General features: G+C 38.5%; 1 protein-coding gene across 25 annotated transcripts in view; it reads right to left on the bottom strand.

Moving 5' to 3' along the window:
* Positions 1-34: 34 nt before the first annotated feature.
* Positions 35-21,350, bottom strand: part of ADAM22 (ADAM metallopeptidase domain 22) — a 225,040-nt gene continuing 203,724 nt past the window's right edge. For 5 of the 25 annotated variants that reach the window (XM_072764197.1, XM_072764200.1, XM_072764205.1 and 2 more), the window contains 5 exons: positions 20,772-20,872; positions 20,363-20,429; positions 17,985-18,095; positions 9,947-10,070; positions 35-6,623 (listed from right to left, as the gene is read on the bottom strand). In XM_072764197.1, the coding sequence (XP_072620298.1) occupies positions 6,603-6,623; positions 9,947-10,070; positions 17,985-18,095; positions 20,363-20,429; positions 20,772-20,872 (424 nt within the window). In that variant the 3' untranslated portion in view covers positions 35-6,602. Of the gene's footprint in view, positions 6,624-9,946; positions 10,071-14,391; positions 14,422-15,731; positions 15,819-16,125; positions 16,222-17,984; positions 18,096-19,005; positions 20,188-20,362; positions 20,430-20,771; positions 20,873-21,350 lie in introns of those variants that run through there. The other 20 variants (XM_072764204.1, XM_072764206.1, XM_072764212.1 and 17 more) reach the window with 11 other exon arrangements.

The following is a 21,350-nucleotide window of genomic DNA, read 5'->3' as shown; positions in this document are numbered from 1 at the left end:
TGGGGAGAAAAGCAGGATTAAACGGAGTCGGGCATCAAAATAACATAAAATCTTTTATTGAAAGTCACTTTATTGATGTTACAATGAGAGTAACATAGAAAACTTGTATCTTTTTAGCTTCAGAAGTGAATTACTAATAAAATTGTGCCAGAAATTTGAACAAGTTACAGTGACCTTTAAAAACAGTAAGACTTTGTTTACCTACAATATAAGAACAAGTTAGTAACTTGAACAGCCATCAAACACATCACGGTTGCTCAGGAAAGCAGTTGCCACATACATATCAGTTGGTGATTGCCAAAACCCAGTTATTTGTAAAATAGCTTAAGAACCTGAAGTGCAGAGGAGCAGAGTATATATTAGAATGAAGCCAATCTTAGGTATATACACAGGATTCCTTGGTTACCAAAAGTGAAATCATGCTGCTATGAACACTTCCCTACGAAGTGGTTTCCGCTGTTGATGGACATCACCCCTTAATAGATGACGATTGTGGGAAACACTAGCGCAGACCTACCTTGGCTAACATATAGACTGCTATGTTTAGGTAGAATGCTGTTTCTAAAAGAAGTTGTCTTTTTGGGATGCTAGATTGGAGAGGCACGTCTCTTCCAGCAGATTAAAAAAAGGACATACATGCTTAATTATCCTGAATAAACCTTTTGTTAAGCACTTTTGAAGTTAGTGTTTAAAAAAAAAAGTTTTTACAAAACAAAGGTGTTGGGTCTTTTTTGCCCATTAAAAACACTGGCTTATAGAATCACAGTTGGATATTGTGCTGGATTTGAAAAGAAAAGTGGGGTTTCTAATCAGGCAGTGATACACATGTGTAATTTAGCAAGATCTCTTGTATTATTACTGGATAAATTGTTAATTCATATCAGCACTTTCCATAGTATGTTATCTAGTATAACTTAGCACCGCTTGTGTTTAAAGATTGGGGGCTATTCGCATTATTTTAGAACTTGGAACATTAAAACACAAAAATCCACCTCTGAAACTTTTTAACTTGAGAGGAAAATGTCCCTTCCTTCATAAATTCTTTGAAAACTTTATTGATGATTTTGTAAGTGCGTTATCTTAAGATCGCTAGTCTCATTGTATGCCTTTTTGTAAAACAAAACAAAACAAAACAAAAAAACCCTACATTTTCTCTGGTTTTGATTTCAAGGATATCTAAAAACACAAAATAAGGATGCCCTGGAGCAAAAACCCTGCCAGCCTCTAAGCACCTCTCAGTACGATACAGGTTTTATGAACAATGCAGCAGGGACACAGCAGGCAAGAATGACTGGCCCATTTGGGACTGGCCCAAGAAGTATTTACAGAGCCAACCACTCAGTAAAACTGCAGAGCAGATAGGTCTATTGTTGGCCCTCTAGGAGCCCCTCTGCCTCCACCAGACTCCCAGTGACCACCTTCTGCATACCTGGCTTCTGAGTGCATGTGGGTCTCCATTCCACTCCTATGCCAGGGCTGAATGCCCTCTGGTCTCCCAAGGGCTGCCTTCTATCTCCTCTCCATCCTGAAACAGACCTGAGGACCAATCTCTCAGTGATTACTAAAGTTGTATAATTCACGCCCTGTTGCCAAAGGGAGAAGACTGCAGGTGCCTCTCTCCCCGCTACTGGGTACCCCTATGGTTCTCCCCAATGCCAATTTAGCCAAAAAAGGGGGGTACTTACCTCCATGCCAGTGAAAGTTCCTAGTCAGGAGAAAAGGGCTGACAAGCCACTGAAGGGGAGCAACTTGGGAACCCTACCCTTCCAGGAGGGTCTGGAAGTATCTCTCTCAAGCTCCATAGAGAGAATGCTTACTGTTCGTCAGGGCCTTGATATAAAAAACAAAAAAACCAGGCGGGTTTTTGTTTTTGAATGTTTTGTTTTTCTACTTACAAACTGAACCAGATGGTGCTCCATTTTGGGGACTCTGAATAAAAAGCCATGAATAAAATGTGAACAGAAATATTATGCCCTGATTTCTAAAGTCTGGCTGCAACTCTGCTCCACATCTGCAGGTGTGGTGGGAAAGCTCCCCTCAGAATTAAAAGCACCTGCCCATAGAGCATATGCTATGAGCATGCATGGTTCCAGCAGGTATGTGCACACACACAGGCACATCCCTACCCCCCAGATGATGGACTGCTGCCCCTTAACTGATCACAAGAGTGGTCTGGGCTCCTCACAATCTAACACACAAGGGAAGCTGCTGATGAAAGTCCTTAGTGCCCCCTTCCCAGAGGGAAAGCTGCTGCATCCAAAATCAGAGTAGTTTTATCCATTCAGAAAATAACTGAGGAGAAAAGCAAAAATCCCCTGAGGCTCAGATTAAGCCCTATTCCATAGAGATGTCTGCTTCTTATCTATCTAAGCTAGTAGGATGAGAAATTCACCTTGATTTCATTGAACAAAACAAAACCTTGGGTGACATTTTTAGAGAAAAACCTAAGAAGTGAAAGGAAAAATACCATCAGGACTCTGAAATGTTGACGTTATGCCGCCAATGGGAGAGCATTTCTTGGAAAACTGATGGCAACTTACCCACTTGTAGGACGATATTTATAATACACTGCCCCGTGGGCGCCCTTGACAATGGTGTCCTAGTCAGGCTGTAGCCACACCCAGCTGGCCTCTCTCCATTCATGCAGCGCCACATCTGTTCCCCCTTCCCATTTTCTCTGCCAGTCACTTGGCATCCTCCCAATGAACTACCCTTCCTTTATGTTTAAGGAGAATAAAGTAAAATAGTCTTCTCTTTAGGTAAGGATTTATTATCATGTTGAATAACACAAGGAAATACTTAAAACACTAAATATATAAAGTTAAAATAGAACTATGTGACAACAGAAAATGAAGAATGGATGAAATAAGCTTTTGAAACACGTAAAGAAGTGAATAAAAATACCGTATTTCTTTTGACCCACAGGTAACTATAAAAAGAACAAAATCTTTAAAAAGCAGAAGGTTAAGTAGCCACAAGAGATCTGGAACAATGGACAGGATTAAATTATGCAAGTCTACAAGGGAATCAACAGATGAAAAAAAAAAAAAAAGAAATGTAAGGCTGTTATGAAATTCAAATATAAATAGTCCTTTTCTGGAAGTGCACAAAAGATCTAATTTTATCAGCAACTTCTTTTAGAAACCCTATCAGTCTTATGTTCAGAAATCTACACCAGACTGACCTTATTTTTAAAGACAATTTTAAAAGCCTTTTGAAAGCAAGGGGAAAAAGAGAGAAACTGTAGTATTACTTAATAAAGCACTTATCTCAAACTAAAAAGTATGTTTGGCATTTTAAACCTACATTTATCAGTCAAATTTTTTTAAGGACTAACACTGGGTTTCTCTAAAATATAGAGCAACTACACTACATTGAACACTCTGACTATGCTGCACAGTTTGAGTTTATTCCTTTCCACAGATTGCATGTCACCCGGGGATCATTTTCTGGCTGGCAGACTCCAGAGGAAGATGCCACTTCCTGACTAAAGAAAGGGTTGGCTGGACACAGACCAGTCTGACCAGTCTATTCCTTCAGGGGCTCCCTCTTACCCCCACCCCCTTGTTGGCATTCTTAATAAAGAGATTTAAATGTTTCCTTAAATCTGAGTTTGCTCTACTGCAATGTCTATGGACAATGGAACATCTCATGCAGCGGGGATTGTCAATCTGAAGCTTTACTCATAGAACTTTAGAAAGAGAAGAAAAAAAGGCATACAATGGAACAGAAAGGCCAAATAACTGCTCCTCTCTGCTTAGCAGAATAGTCCTATATTGTCTAGGGGCTATCAAGATTAGTTGCATGATACAAACTGCTATGGTGACTTCAAAGTTTCTCTCCAATATAGATATTAAAAAAAAAAAAAATGCTGTGCTTGTGTTTCGTGCCATAGGTCCATCTTCCCTGGCTCAGTGGAAGAAAAGTCAGAAGCATTTAGATTTAATACATCTAAATACCAACCATGACTACTCACATTTCTCAAAACTATCCATTGAGATTATGAACTTGTCAAAGAATTCTGCAAATGGCTGTAAGAATGTTCAAACATTCTTAGATACCCAGAAGAGAACATTAAAGCTACTATAAAATCATAGTCTCTCTGCAAATAAAACAGATGCTTTTCATTTGGTTTCGTATGAAGGTTATTATCAAGGAGAATGACTATAAACACTCATGTCATCCAAAAGACATGTAACAATGATTTTCTCGTGGGATAATAATTTTATGTAAAAATAACTGAGAAAGTGAGGAAAGAGGGGTAAAGGGTATCTGTGGCAAGTAGCTCACCATTTGTGAATTCTTTCAAATGAGGGTTTGTGTAACCATAACTACGAAGCATATTTACACAAAGTACCTTACATTCAAATCTATAAACTCTTTTATAGTCAAAATAAACCTTGTAACATTAGCATTTTTATACACTCAATACCAGAAAACATTCAGTGCACATTAAAGTGATCTTGGTCAAAAGCCACTTTGTTTGCTACATTTTTAAATCTGTCTACTCTCCTGACCTTCACTTGAGCTGTGTGGCATGGTTACCCAACACTCACCCAAATCTTAATCTGATGGATCATTTTATTGTAGAATCGACTATCACATCACTTCCTATCATGAGAAAATGATGTTTTCACTTTATAGCTTTGAATGATGAAATTGCTTTTCAAACATTTTTAAAAGACTTTCAGAAGAGAGGGCCATTACAGACGACGTAAATACATAGAGTATAAAACACTGCCTCTAACATGGTCCTTCACTGTGGGCATCTAACATGACTACACATGGAGATGAAATGGATTTTGACCATAAACACTACTGGGAGAGATCAAATTTAGAGGATATTTTTGAAATCTTATCTGCAGATTCCATTCTTCTCAAGAAAAAGGAGAGAAAATGAGGAAAATCAAAGCATCCGATTGAGCCCATCAATTTCTGAGTTTGCGAGAGTAGCCTCCCCAGTTTCTTTCAGAATGACAGAGCTGCATCAGAACAGCCCTCAAACTTTGGTTTTTAAGAAGGAACTTTAACATAAATTTCTCACTTTTCTCTGTATTAAAAAAAATAAGAATTCAAAACAACAGATTCTCCTCCCTGCCAGCTGTTTGTGTAACGTTTCACAGCTGCCGCACACCTGTGGCTTTAGGTTTCTTCAAACCCTCTGTGGCCTGGTGAGGCTTCCCAGCCCAGCTGGTAGAACCCTCCACCATCTTGCTTCCACATCAGGGTAGAATGACCTGTTGGACTCACATCCTCCTGATGATAAGTATCCTTAATGAACAGTGTAAAAGTTGGTTTTATTAAAACAAGTCATTCATTTTACAGGTAAGGGTGGCTAAAAAGTATTGTCAAAGAACAACAACAAAAAAAGAACAAAAAAAGAACAAAAAGGCCACAAAGGGTTAGAGTCTTAGCAAGTTGGAAGCTACCAATGTATCAGCGGCCCATGGACTCGTGTGTCTTTGGTGCACTTGCTTCATTTCAGGATGTGCTGCTGAGGGGCTCCCAGGCCTCCAGGGTGAAACTAGCAGTGCTCTGGTACTGAAAGCTGACAGCTGCTGGGGCAGGCACCTTAGCCCCCAGAAGGGAAAAAGGGTAGCCTGGAGTTCCCAGGGAGCAGCCATCAGCATCTGAATGCCTGGAGGCAAGAGAGCAGTTGCAGGGATCAACTCCTGCTCCAGCGAGCTGTGGAGGCCCCAAGTTTGGCTGGGCATTTTGTTCCCTGGTTCAATTAATAACTCAATAAAACTCCCTCCAGACTGTGCACAGCTTAAAGGGGTATCACATGTTTTGGATGAATACCAATTATGGAGAGACACATTTATAGCATTGACCACTATATTTACAATGTCATCTGCTTATAATCTTTAAAGACCATTTGATGAATGGTGATGATGTGACTGTGACTGACTATTTTTAGGCATTTGGCAAAATACACTTGTGTGTAACAGCTGCTTTTTTTTATTTTAAAAATGTTTACATATGTACAATTGTCCTTGTATGCTGATATAAAAATGAAAAGTAAAAAAACAAAACAAAAATAAAGATACATGTTTAGAGTTAACACAAGGGATATTGGCCTCTCAAAGCTTTAAAGTCCTGCAGAAAAATCCTGTATGCCTTAGCCCTGCATGCTAGTTTCTATTATGGGATGTTGTTTCCTTAAATGTGGAAATTGCAATAAACAGAAGCTTCATGCACTAGCATTACTGTCTACAATGAGGATGTGCTTCAGAATGTCAGTTCTGAATCCACTATTACCCCTTAGGAAACTTGCTACATTTGGGTCATGTGAGTTAATTTTAGTGATATTTCTACATATATCTGTCATGCGGATTATCCATTAACATACCAGTACCTTTATTGTTCCATGTTTTAGTGTAACATTTCAGTAGTTCTTTTCATGGTTTGGTTAAATCCTAAGCCAATGACAAAAAGAAAATGGTATCCAGATGTGAGACTCGGCTTCCTCTCCTCTGTATTATCTCAGAGGGTCTTTGTATTGTCTGAAGAGCAGATAGATTTGCAGTGATTCCGTGAGGCTGGGTTTCTATAAAAGTTGAAGTAAACAGTTTTGATGTATCACATGTAAACAGTTGATCTTAAATGGATGTCTCCCATAGCTGCACAAAGAAAAGCAAAATTGCACATTGTGAAAGCAAGAAACAGTCACATTCTGAGCTATGAAGATGAAAAAGAGTTGATGATTCCATCCATTCTTATGTGGTTGTGGAAGCACACACTCTCTTGTCAAGTCGAATGAATGGATAAATAAATGCTCTAATTTTTAGCTTTCTCTTTCCTCTAAATCTGTGTCTCAACCTTTTTAGCAACTGCCACCTTTTAATACAAAACCCCTCACACTAATTTAATGCTACTAAAAAACTTGAATAAATTAAATATTATGTCTCCAATGAAATAATTTAAAATACTATTTTAACCAGGATTCTGCTACAGCCCACTAAGAGCAGTGGTTCTCAACCCAGCTGCACATTTCAAAGATCTGGGGAGGCTTTAAAAATCCTACTACCTAGATAGCACACTAGATCAACTACATCAAAATCTCTGTGGGTGGGACTCAGGCGTCAACATAGTTTAAAAGCCCTTCAAACAACTCCCATGTAGAGCCAACCCTGAGGAGTACCAACCTTGCGGAAGTGTGATTCCATCAATTCCACCATCACCCACTTAGAAATCTCTGCTGTGTGCCTACAACCAGGCCATCCACTCTCCAAATCCAACACTACCTCCTAGAAGATTGTCCTCTCTCAGGACATGAGAGTAGAATGATGCATCCGTGGCAGGATGTCAATTGTTTAATTCTCTCACCTCTTCCTTCTCCTTGCTTCTGTCACCAGTCCTGCACACATTGGTACTATTCATATTTGCTTTCTACAATGTTCACTAATTGCTTTAATGCACTGTAAACAACTCTAGCATGATCAAATATGAATGCAACTCAGTTCACAAGAGGATGGCCAATTAAAAAAAAAAAGGAAAAAGATCAAGCTGACAATGTATTGTTTCCAGGCAATATGATGTGGGTACGCGTTTACAAACATGAACAAAGAAAGTCTAAGACCAGTGTGACTTAAGCTGCATCCAAATTCCATCCAAATTCCATTTTTACTAAAAATCTGGGGCAGGTCATTGTATACCTTATGAGTTTCTGGGAAAGAAAAAGCAGAAAGAGCTAAGTGTCTTGTGGATGTTTCTACATAGGTTCCATTAATAGGTTCCTTGGAACCTTCATGGAAATCTTGTTCTAAATACCCATGTCAGCTACTCCACAAGGACTGTGGTAAAGCTGACTCTGTTCTCACCCTTTGGAGACTAAATCTCTCAATTGTAAGGATGTTTGTCTGTGAATGACATGTGTTGGTGGAGACTAGTGAAGATGAATTGGCTAAACAGGGGGTCCACAGGGTATCTGAGGGAAAGAAGATCCAGATCAATGCTCAGTTGATGGTACAGACTGTGGCCCTTTCTAGATAGCTGTAATGAAGGAGTGCTCATAACAAGATCTGCTTGTTTGATTCTCCACGGCCCACAAAGACAGCCAGAGACAGGGGCTGCCTATTCTGCAGGATTCCACTGTGTGTTCATGCGGATGTTCCATGGTGGATGGAACCATCTGATATTTCACAGAACTCTCCCAGGAAAGAGGCCATGGGCCAGCCATTTCTTCTGGGGAGCTGACATTTTCATGGGCTTTATGTGGGATTATTAATAACCTACAGCCTGGCATGACAACAGCTGATTGAATGTCCCCAACTAGATGGAATGCCATTAGCCTTGGATTTCATTATGATACACTCAAATCATGAACAACTGGATGCCTATTAACAATTATGTTTTTTAAGACCAGAAAGCTGAATGCTGGGAATTTGAATTTTCTTTTTCCCTGCCATCTTTCACCATTACCCATAATCACATGGGAAGGTAATTTTTCATGTAATTGACAAAAACACCACTAACTGGTTTCAAGGTGTTTCTGATTACAGTAATATAATCTGTTTTAACAAGTTGTGTTCTCTTATTGACTATGAGTTGATTGAGGTAAAATTTGAATGATCTGTTACCTTGAAGCCCATTATATAAGTTCAGGATCAAATAAGCTCTGAAATATCTTCCAAACCAAAAATCCCAGAAACCCAAGACCTACTAGCAGATAAATCTGCACAGGCTTTTAAAGCTTTATTTTATTGCAAAGTATTTCCGAGAAGAACAACTTTACACTGTAAGTGACCACAACAGAGTTTAGATATCAATAAAAGTAATTATTCTTTGGTTGTATCTTTCACTTACACCTCTGAGGGCTGGCCTGCTGCTCTAAACTTGAGTATATCGCAAATTTCACATAATGGATGTATTCTGGGAACACTGTGAGGCTGAGTAGATTCATAAAGTAAAAGAAGACTCAGTATTTAAGGAAACTTCTGGCACATCAGAAACTAATATAACACTGTATATAATATTATGCTGAATTTTCACTATATTAGACTCATAAAATGCTTCAGTGAGAAAATAAAATAAAAGGAATTGGTTCTTCTATGTGAAAAACTAATGACAAACTAAAGAAAAGTAAGTATATAAATAAATAAAATTTCTGGTGAACCATATTTTAACATAAATAATCAGCTCTTCTGTGTTTTTAAATCTGGCTTTTTAAAATATAAAAGGTTGCTAAATTTTACCATACCCTTTGACATATATTTTTTAATATTAGTATCCAAATTCCATCCTTGTATCCAAATTCCATCCTCATCTCCAAGATACTGGTCTAACTTTCTGTCACAGGTTCTGATTTCTAAAGTCTTATTGGGTGTTATTAGCCAGTAAAAAGCCTAAGTAAGCAAATTAGACATGGAAATGAGGCTACTTTTTTTGAATCTCTGGCATTTTTGGCTATACTAAAAAACTGATAAAGCAAAATACATTCTCTGTTTCATTTACTTCAGACTGTAATATATTAGCTACAATGTATCATAAAAGATATAAACATATAGCAATGAATGATCAAATTATATCAAATTATCTCTAGCATTTATGAATGCAGTAGTTAAGCTCATTTGCAAATATAAATCTGAGCCCCCCAAATCCTCCATTTTTTAATGGAATATTGAAAATCTTCCATTTTTTTTTATTTTTTGTAACCAAAAAAGGAAAAATGGCTCTCTCTTTTAAACTATGAATTAGGGCAGCCCCCAGTGTTAGAGCTGCCTTCACCCCAGAGCGTGATCGTGGAGACCCAGGATCGAGTCCCATGTCAGGCTCCCTGCATGGAGCCTGCTTCTCCCTCTGCCTGTGTCTCTGCCTCTCTCTCTCTCTCTGTGTGTGTGTGTCTCTCATGAATAAATAAATAAAATCTTTTAAAAAATAAACTATGAATTAATAAATAAATGATAATGATCAAGGCTGCTAGCATATGGCAGTTTCCACCTACCCTGGCACTTTGTCGGTTCACTTTCTTTTCTTCATCAGGAAGTGGTGGCATTGGGTATGGGTATTTTCTGCTAGAGGCAATAGACCCAGTTGATGAAGAGGGAGACTTGGCAGGAGACAGAGTCCTGAGACGTTGAGAACACATGAAATAAATATTATGTGACTGCCTAACATCTTTTTCAAATATCTGAAAAGTGGGTTTAGAACAAACCCTTTGATTCCTATTTTCATAGGCCACTATTGCAAAGGTTTAAACTAGTGGGAGATTCTCTGTCCTTCCCAATCACTGGAATGCTGGAATCTTATCTTCCTAATGTCATAACTGAATGGGCTGTTCAAACGTTAGCACACAGAATCAGACTCAACTACAAAGCAAATGATGAAGTTCCCTATACAATAGATAAAAAGCTAAAATGGAGAAGGGATAAAATCATTCTAAGAGCTCATAATGGTCAATTAAGTGTACAACATATTAATATACTGCCTTATTTTTACCACTTCATGTAAAAAATGTTAGTATAGTAATTCCAATTATATTTTTAATATCTGAAAATATAATACAATTGATACATTAAGTTGCTGAGTCACACACCAGTTTACACAAAACTCATGCATTCAGAGGCCAGTGTGTTAGTTGTGAAAGAACAAAGGCAAATACAGGGGTTTTAATAATAAATTAGTAAACATGCAAGCAGTAAAGAGTGCAGAGTTCCAGCCAAACAAAGAGTCTGATGAGAACATACAAAAATGGTCTGATTAGTCCCTACAATCTGCTTTTCCATACAGGGGAGGATTCTGTACCATAGAGGTAGATCTTGATGACTCATGTAGGGTACACTTATCATGTCATTAGGATGGCTACATTTTATTGACTGGAATGTTACTGAAACTAAAACAAAACACAATAAAACCTTTCCTTTTTAGATAACATCTCCATCATGAAGATACTCCATATGAAAGATATGTGTAAGCTGTGGTGTATTATGCTGTTCTTGATTCTGCACATGTAGTGGTAATATTTGCGACAAAGCTGAGCTCACAAGAAGAGCCCACATCTGTTATCTCGTCCTCCAAGTAAAAAACAGAGCTGAAGAGTTTTTCACTCACACCTTATCAGTGGGAAACAGATGTGCTAATTCAGCAATAACTACCCATTCACAAATGTTACCACAACATACCCATGACTGCTCAATTGCTGGGAGAGGGTGGCTGTGAGCCACATTGCCAAGGGGTTACTTCATAAATGGGCTTTTATTTCAGGGGAATGCAGCTCATCTGCTGGGAGTGACTGACAACCTGGGAGCATTGGCAGCAGGATGGCACTGGCCAGGGGCAGATCTACTGCACTGCACATGCAACAGCATAAAGAGGTCTCTTTTTTCCCCCTTTGGTTTCCATACATATATTATGCTTCACTCTAGTTCTGTAATTTTCAAATCAGTTCCCATCTTATGGACACCAAATTCAAGCTAAATGTTGAAAATATTTTTTCCTATAAGCCCTGAGCTCCACATGAACATTCTTGTTCAATTTTAAGAATCATCAGTGGCTTAATTTGGTTTTAACATATAACTCCTAACATTTCCTCTATTTTTGGAAAATGTCTAGGACCACTTCTTAGTGTGAACTGTTAGAATATTATATTTTTTGTGATAATGCTTTCTACTACAGAGCAGATAGGTCAAACTAAGAATATAAGTACTTCAAATCCTCCAAAAGGCTATTAAAGCATATATACTACTGCATATGTTTCTAGTTAGAAATTAGGGAATTTTTAGTTTTAAGAAAACATTTCCAATATGACTGTGACCTTTAGGAAACAAAGTCAGTATGTGTAGAATAAGGATAAACTTTTGTATTAGGTATTTAAATACATCTTTCTAAAACAAAGGACAGTAACCTGACTTCATAATTTTAGCTGAATCACTACTGGTAAGATGTCCAAGTTCAGGAAAGCTAGTCAGGTATATGAAAAAGAACTAAATCTTGTTTACTTTAGGGGATCATGCAAAATGAGTCTTTTCAATTTGCTACAGAGTGTACGTGTCCATAGCATAAGCTATTGGCTTATAGCTTCCCAGAGACATGCCAGCCATTCACTTGGCCATGAGTCCAAATGACCAGCTTTGCACACATACCAGGTCATTCTAATGAGGGGTACTGAAAATCTGGTCTTTCCTCTAAATATTTTTCCATGGTGGAATCCAATAATGATTGAGAACAAAACCAGGAGATATTCTCCAGACACACTCCGCCCAAGAAACCTGCACATATACTACCTTTCACATGAATACCCCAGTTAGCTGACACTTTGGACTAACACTGAGGGGAATAGAAAAGCCAAGCAAGATGGTCTGAGTAGCAGCGAGGGACACTGGGTCCTGGAGGTTGGGTGGTGTGTGATAGCGTAACAGGGATTATCTTGAGGGGATGTTCAGTACCAGAACAGGAATCAGAATAAGAGCAGAGAACAAGGTAGGGTAATTCATCTTAGGGAAATAACAACAAACTAAAATTTTGTCACAAATGTCTATGAGGAGACATTTCTCTAAAACTGCCTCCAGGCTCTTTTCTGACCCTGGCTACTGGCTATGTTCCTGCTAGTTCCAATCTGGCTTTCACTGAAAACTAGTCACTGGCCCAGCTCATTCACTTAAAGTAATCTTTGAACAAATGTTATCCATTGTCATTATAGCACTTTCAAAAACCATAATAAGCATAATAGGTACCATTTAAGGTTACACAATGAAATGTGCCTGTGTGCCAATGGATTGTGGGCTCTCTTGGGGCTACAAAGACTTGCTGGGCTGGCCTTTTGTAGACATGCCTGTAAGGTCAAACTCATCTCTGTTCTCCTCTTCAGAAGGGGCTGAAACCAGGGCAGTCACACATGAGGGGCACAGGTCCACACTTACTCTCGTATCAGTGTTCAGATGCAAATTTTATAGTGGCCTCATCCTGGAGGATTTATGAAGGGTCTCAGGATAGGATTTAAATAGTCCATATCCAGCCCACTATTCTTAAGTAATTACAGTGAAGTGGAAAGGAACAGATTTTGGAGTCAGAGCCACGCTGGTAATTCTGGTTCTGACATTTACTGGCTGTGCTACCTTCTGTTATTGTGTGTGCCTCAGTTTCCTCAATCCATAGAAAGGGAGTAAGAAGGCCTACATTTCATGATGTGGTAAGAAATAAAGGGGACATAGTAGGCACTCAATGTAGGAAAGTTATTATTAGTTTCTTTTCAGAGTTATTGCATTTTCCATAAAATCAGGGAAGTGGGACTCAACAACCTGATGAAGAGAGTAATCAAATGCATAATACTCAAGAGTAAGGATACCTGTTGAGAGCTTATAAAAGCACTGTCACCAAAAGCACTGCCTCCAAGATTTAGGTGTGGGGAAATAATGCTCTTACGCTGCTTGATGTGACTATATGCTGGCAATCATTTGAGCAACCACTGTCTGACACAGAACTGGCACTATTATCACTCAAAACCTTTTGGCATTTGCTTTTTCATAGTGTGGATATAATATTTTAAATAATGGGCTATATTTTGGACCAGTTTCCACAGTCACTAAGTCCCCACTGTATTTTGATAAGGATGCCACAAACCTCACACCACATGAGTGATTAGTAAAATGGCCTTTGCCCTCATCAGTGGTTTTAGCAGGAGAGGTAATCATGAACAACCTGGTGGCTGAGGAAGCAGATTTGAACTGAAGCACAGTGTTGGCAAAGCATAAACCAAGCTGAGGATACACTCTGGGTCTCCTATGTAAGGACTGGTTTGGATGAAGGGTGGATGAAATTCTGTTGTGTGAGACTCACTGTGTTAAAAGCTCTGGGGTATCTTAATTATGACTTTCACAGATTTTTGTGTGTTGGTTTTCAAGTCTTAACCAACATAACCCCCATTAATCCTAAAATGATAGTTACATTATAAACCTCCAGTGAATTATATGTAGCCTTTAAATACTAATATGGATTTTAATAATTAATTCTTAACGTGACTATCCACTGTGGGAACTGATCTCTCATATTAAAAGAGGAGATAAAGGAACCCTCTAAAATTGCCCTTGCAGCTTTGCACGTGCAACCAGGGGTGCTAAAGCATTTCCCCATCCAAATTGTGTTTAGTCATGCAGCTTCTGGGCAGACCTGGGTGCTGATTTTAAGAAATGTGAACTCTTCTTTAGGAGCCACATAAACTACTCAGCTGACCCAGGGAGGTGAAACAACTCTTCCGGGGTACCATTTCACAAATTATTGATGCAAAAATGCTAAGTCCATTTAGGTATAAAAGCCCTAGCCCATATGGGACTAAAGTCATTCTGTTTTGGTTCCATGGCTAATACAAATTACAATCTGCCCACAAGCCTAAGGAAAGGAGAAATAGGACTGCGGGTGAGCCAAGATTCCAAATAACATTCAAAATAATCTTACCTGTCTTCCTGACGTTGGCCATCTTGAGAGCTACAGGTGAGGGTGGGATGTTTGAATGTGAGTGTATGTGTATGAGGTTCAGTGTGGGGAAGTGATAAAAGCAGAGGAACAGGGCAGGAGGGAAAGATGGGGTATAAAAGCAGGATATATTGTCGTGAGCAGGCAGGGTTATGCTTTCCTTGGGGTATATGCAAATGTATGGATCAAATTAAAATGCAAGTAGGTCTAATCATTTTCTCAAACTATACATGTCTAAACTAAATGGTACACTGGAAGAGAAAGTCCACCTTATATGGGTGCTGAGAGTTAAATACATATACATATTTTGATATCTGTTAAATGCTGACCCAAGTCATAGCAAAAAGTAATCTGAAAGCCTATTATTTTCAAAAGAGGTAGTAACTAAGTCCATATTTCTTCTTTACATTAGTTGTCCACAAAGTACTCATATATAAACTGGACATTTACCTCTAGGAAATCATTTTGATATTATTAAAGAGTGAAATAATGCCATTAAGAGCTCTTGGAAATTCTCTCTGACCTCTGAAGTTAGACTGAGCTACAGTGGATTGAGTAAATTCTAGTTTCTAAAATGTAGGGATACTCGGTCTGCTCTTTTGTGAATCAAGAACATGTTTTCTCTCTCCTTCCTGCTGTCTGAAGTGTTAGACAACAACCATCTTACTAGCATAAAAAAGCTCCTTGGATGTTTTGTTGAGAATCTGTAAAACACTTCTCAGCACAGCCTTTGTCTGGTGCTGAAAGCTGCTATTGAATAAATAAAACCTAAACTCATTCAATCCACTCTCTTGTGGTCAAGATTCTCTCAATAATTTTAAACTCCATTAAATCACTGTTTTTACTCGAAGTAAAATTCCACTACATTTCATTTGGTTTCTTTTCATGTTTTCCCTTAGGTTTTCATATGCACTATGCACTTGTAAAGCAGTAAGTAGGAAAAATGCACTATAAAACTGCTAAATTCTATAAATTGAATTGTTCAGGTTAATAGTGCTTCTTTATTAGTGGAAAGTATGTTTCATGCCCATAGAACACTACATAGCATAAAATGAAGAGAAAGCTACTAAAAAGCTCAAGATGGTGATGGGGACATGCACTAAAAGGCAACCCTTTCAAATGGCTTCATTTGAAACATTCAGAAAAGAACTAGACTTGCTCACGAAGCCAGAAACAGAGATCAAAAGGCAGCAAATAAACAAGGACCCTTTCCATCTATGGGAACTTGTATTGGGAGATACAAGATAGAGAGCCAGTCACACTACAGTATTTGTATGTGCTGGGAGAGTTTGAAAAGGATATAAAATTAATTTATAAAATACCTAAAGTATGGTCCTTCAGTGTTTTTATTCACATCTTCTACCCACTTAGCTACATTATAGTCTCTTTTGAACCATGGGTTTAAATACCTGCAGAAAGCAATGGAAGGAACAAAGAAAGCAGAACAAGATAGAAAATCTGAAAATACACAGCACAAGCTTAGCAAGGATGTTCTTCACCCTCCAAATGCAAGTGACTATGGCAAATAAACCAGGATGGATGCTGGGGGTTATGAGGCAGTCTGTACCATGACATGAGAATAAACTCAGCTACAACAAGGCTTGAGGCATTCTAGAATGTATTCAACATTTCACGGAAAGCCTTGCCAGTGGTTTCCCCAAGGGAATCAGAAGGTGTCTTCCAATCATAGTACTGACAGAGGTCCCATTCACCCACCTCCAAAGTGGCTTTTTCCAGGCCACCTCTCATTTGGTTCCTTGGTTTTCAAATAACGATGCTTTTTGAGAATATTCAGATGGCTGCAATTCCAACCTGGTGTTTGGGTATATAACACCCCAAGAAGAATTAAAAGGAGCAAAGTTCTCTTTCCAATATGAAAAAAAAAAAAAAAGACTTTATATGGCCCCTGTTTCACTCCAGATAGCAGACCTTAAGCTGGAGTTAACAAGAGAAGTGCTCCAGTTGGCTCTATAAAGAGCAGAAAGGATCCTGCTCTTCTGATCCTGGAGCTCCAATATAGATTATGCATGGGCCAAACAGGTTTCTGAGATCTTTAAGTTGGGTTCAGCAATTCAGTTGTAGCTGCAATATTCCTTCCTCCTTTTATGCACTCCAGACTAAAGTGTTCATGTTTCCATTAGGAAATGGACCTCAGAATTTGCCTTCTTAATGTCTGATCATGAATTATGTGAGTGACTGCCAGAGGATACTAATGACCTTCCCTGATGGATCTGGCAAAGTCTCCATCGGAATTACTGCGCAAAGGAAAATTTAAAAGGTGGTAAATTGAGAGTGCAAGTTGTTGATGTTGTTGTTTTTTCAGTTTCCCTTCATTTTAACCCAGGGAACCAAGCAAAGACACATCCCCTTTAAGCTCCCGTAAAATAAATAGATTCAACAAATCCAATGTTGGAACAATTTGGAGGTTTTATGGGATTTTTTTTCTTTTAAAAAGTAACTTATAGAGATATAGAGAGAACGAAGATGTAAGGTCCATCAAACTCTGCAAGCTATTTGGAAAGAAACCATGGGAAAAATAAAATATGCTATTTGTTTGGGGTTAAACTTTGCTTCTTTCCACCATGTTTGGTTTCGGCTTCTAAATATATTTAAATCATGACTACATTTTCAGTTACATGAACAAAATTAGATTACCTTTTCCATAGCCCTTTCTCTCATTTTGAGCTATGGCCAATGTAATTCCCTCGAAAGAGAAGGGTCTGGTTGCTTTTTATGTCTGTAAGACCATTTTTGTTAAGACAGTGTCCCCTGAACAGGAACAACTCACACTAGTGTTGCCTTTAGCCACAACCATTGCCAACTTGCACTTTTCACAGATAGCCAATTAAAACTTGCATAAAAATTTCCATTGAGACTTTGAACCAAAAGAAAAAGTCAAAAAGCAAGTGCAGCCACAGATGAAGGCTAGTGAATGCTCTGGCCTGGGGAATACTGTAGAAAAAGCCCATGCAGCTGTTATCAGGTGAAATATAGCCACACAGCAAACTGAGTCACCCACAGGCAGCTTCCAGGAGGAGACGTATGTTCCTTTCACTGACAATCTTAGAAGCTCAAAGGGCTGATGCCATGGCTGTTCCATGAAACCTAAAGCTGCATGGCTTGGCTTGCACATGATGGACTTTTTCCTCCATTTCAAGGAGCATCTCAGAAGGCTGTGATCACTTCTCTAGAAGTCACTGAAGAGAGCTCTCAATGGTTTTTCCTTCTGGGGATCTGCCCGTGAAAGTCTCTTCACAGCGGGCTTCCTAGCATCTCTAGGTGGTGGTGGCCAAAGTGATGGTTTTTTATCAAACTGCTATATACCTGCCTATGTGGCTTGACGTGGCTTGTAGCGCAACATGCAAAAAAAATGCGTTAGACAGGGTAGGAGAGCTCTTTGTGTTCTCCAGGATGGAAAGGCAGAGGAAAAGTAGCTGGTGCTGGCTGGACCAGGACCATGTCCAAGCAGACGTAGGAGGTCAGTCAAAGATCAAATGACCCTGCTCTCAGCCAAGGAAGGGACTAGGAGGGAGATTAAGTGGCAGCCCAGAATGAAGGGGCAGGTGGAGACTGACCTGTGATCCAGACTCCCTGTCTGGGGGCTGTCAGAGCCCCCTGGGCTTATGCCTTGGGATGGGACTGTCTGGGCGAGGGAGTGCCCAGGCTCAGGTGCTTGGGGCTCCCTCCTGTAAAAACACAATATATAATACAAAGTCTAAGCCAAAACCTTTTTCACATCATGTACAACAGTGAGGAAGATGCAAAAACTTTGAGTGGAGAAACAATACAATAAACAAGGACATTTTATGTTCTTAATTAGCAGACTATGCATTTGTGGTGAATGATTTAATTCATGTCCTGATGTTTCATCATCCTTTGGGATGATGGGTACTGAAGGGGACGTTGAAATAATGGGCTCAATGATACCTTTTATTCTAAAAAATAAAAAAGATACATTTGTCTGTGGTCATTCTGCTTCTCTTATAGTCCCACAAATTATATTGTTATATCAGAAGCAAAAGGGGTTATTTAGTGAATATGAAAGTATAAAAAAAAGACTAACAACATAATTCCTGATATGCTATGTATTAGAATTATTTACAAGGAAAAAAACATATATATGTACATAGTGCCCATATAGTAAAGTATGTGAGAATAGTGGTCAACTTCACAGACTTGGTTCCATTTAATTAACATGAGTCATGTAACCCAAATCTGAAGTCTGAAAAATCTGAGGGAGTCCTTAATACTTCTTCCTCACAAAGATGATTTCACTATGATGTCTTATTAAGTATTATAGTGTTATCTCACAGGCAAGAGATTCCTTAAGGGCTATCTGGTATTATAATTTTTATCACATGACATGAGTGGGAATTTTACAAAAAAGTTTTAAAAAGTAAGTGACCATGCTAGAATATACTGTAAATATATATGTAATATATGAATCTTGTAATATATGAATCTTGCTAAACACCAAGTGTTGTTTGGGTCCTAAATATATAGCTTTAATATAATGTTGATTTGCTTTCACTCAGGAGTTCTCAAAGCCTTATTATAGGAAATACTGTTAAAATGCTAACCAGTACACAAAGGAAGTTCTGAAGAACATTTTGCAGTTTTATCTGTATTCTTGTGAGCAACTGAGATGAGCTAAGGAGCTCTTACCAGGTGACCTCATGCAAAACAAATCAAACAACATTCCAAGAGTTTATCCACAATGAGCCCTAAAGCATCCAAGCGCTTTGGGAATGTATAAGATAAACTCTAACAGATTAGTTATTTATGATGGAGTTCTATGATGCCATTCTGGACCATGCAATGGTATTACTTAAACCTATCTAGTGTTTCTAAAATAAAGTATCCTCTAGTAAACTTTGACAAGCCACTTACAAGACAATACCATCAGCAGGAAGGTCCAAATTTCAGGGCACTGTTTTTATTCCTGGACTGAAAAAGGCAGGGTATATGATGGAAAAGCTAACATAAGTTTCTGACAAGCAGTTAACAAACACCTGCTATTCAGATTTTTTTAAGTATTAAGGCATGAAGAGGCAATAGTGATCCTGAAAACAATAACTAGCACTGCAATGAGAAAGAAGTTTTAAAAAATTTAGGTAGGTCAAAAAGTATGGTTAATTAAAACCTGGTGGCAAGGTCAGAAGGATACCGAGGATGTGTTTTATTCCTGGACATGAGATTAAGGTTTGAGGAAGCTTGGTTTTGCTGTACTTTCTTAAGTGAAGAAACAAAAAAAGCATGGTGTTTACCTCATTAGGAATAATTTAAATGTAACTTCTGATCCCACCCTCCACCCTCTGCTTAAAAAAAAAAAAAAATAATGTGTGGCTATCATTTAAAACAGATAATGTTGCATTTAGTGACAATGATTCCGTTAAAGAGCAAGTTTTGTAAGTGCCCTTTTAAATGTCCTCAGAAGGAAGATTTAAAAGGGAAATGTATTCCATTAGTCTGAGAGAATGCTTAGATTGCAGCCATGAAGCTCTTGGAGCGGTGGTGTCACACTGTGAGCAGTATCATGCTCTGGGACAGTGGGAACTTTCCCTTGATGCTTCTAGGCTGTGTGAACATTGGGAAGAGGAAGGGTGATCCCTCTGAAATGGCTGGACCCCAGGTGATGAGAAGAAAGGAATGTTATCAAAATTCCCTTCAAAAGGAACCAAGACACCACAATGGCAGGTTACTGGAGGGAAAAGCCTGCAGCAAGGGCGTGACCCCTGCTGTCAGTGAACATTGGTATGGGCACAGTTGCGGAGATGCCTATGTAAAAGAGAAAAGCCATGGTTAATTTTAAAACGGCAAAAAGGAATTAAAAAGACAAAACCAAGACCAGAGGCATGGTTTCTACAGTTCTTTGATGATCTCGTTAATTAACTTTGCACACTAATTGCACAGGACCTTGGAATGCCTTTTTCCATTAGAGGTTTAGACTTACTCAGTTGAATTAGACCGAGGTCTAAATCTTTTGCCTCTGATTTTCTTTCTGTTGCCTCCCAGGTTACCTGAAAAAGACGGTTTATGGCTAGATTTGAATATAAATAAACAATTGCCATATGTCATCACAGGGTATTTCATGTGGTGTACTTCCAGCCCCTCCCAGAACAGAGGGCTGTAGAGTACTGTACAGCCTTCTCAATTTGTCCTGTGCACCAGTGCTACTGAATCCCATCATTTCCCATCCAAGAAAAAAGAACAGGGCTCTTATAATAAATGCCCTCTTCTCTGTTGGGAGAAGAACTTAAGAGCAAACAGAAAAGAACAAATCTTTACAACCAAGAGTCAAAAAACACTGAATTTGGGTTGTGCAAAAAGATGCACTAGCTATTCAGAATGCTGCCCTATACCTTGCCAAGAGTTACTTCGAGGTCGTCCGTTTTCGCAGATGTCTGAAATATGTTTTGTGTCTGGAATCCTTTCACTCCAAGAATGAGAAAGCCCATTTGACCTGAAATTAAAAATGTATATGTACTGTTCAAAAATATAATCAAGTGTTATTTAGTTTTAAAATCAGTAAGCAAAATCTCTAAGCATTACTGTGCATTAAATAAATCAAGAAAGAAAAAAATCTGAAATGAAAGAATGAAGAGAACATGAAAGTCTTCATGAAGAAGGCAGAATTACACAACATTCAATTTAAGAAAAGTCAAATACAATGGAACCCCATTACAATAGTTTACAATTGAAAAATATCAGCATACAGTATGAGCCAATTACATTCCCAACAACCACAGATAGCAAATTCGCTTCATATTTCAGTTATATAATTGGAGTAGAAGAGTTATAATGGGGTCCCACTATAAATGTTTCTTAATTGTAAAGCAATGGTTTTCATTCAAATATTATGAGAACATGGACTTCCAAGAGATTTCACTAAGATCTGTCCAATTGAACCTGGTCAACCTTTATCAAAGTAATATTTAGGT

Source organism: Vulpes vulpes, chromosome 7, assembly GCF_048418805.1.
Source record: "Vulpes vulpes isolate BD-2025 chromosome 7, VulVul3, whole genome shotgun sequence".
Classification (NCBI taxonomy): Eukaryota; Metazoa; Chordata; class Mammalia; order Carnivora; family Canidae; genus Vulpes; species Vulpes vulpes.
The sequence above is the reverse complement of the archived record's forward strand: the minus strand, read 5'-3'. Positions and strand labels throughout refer to the sequence as shown.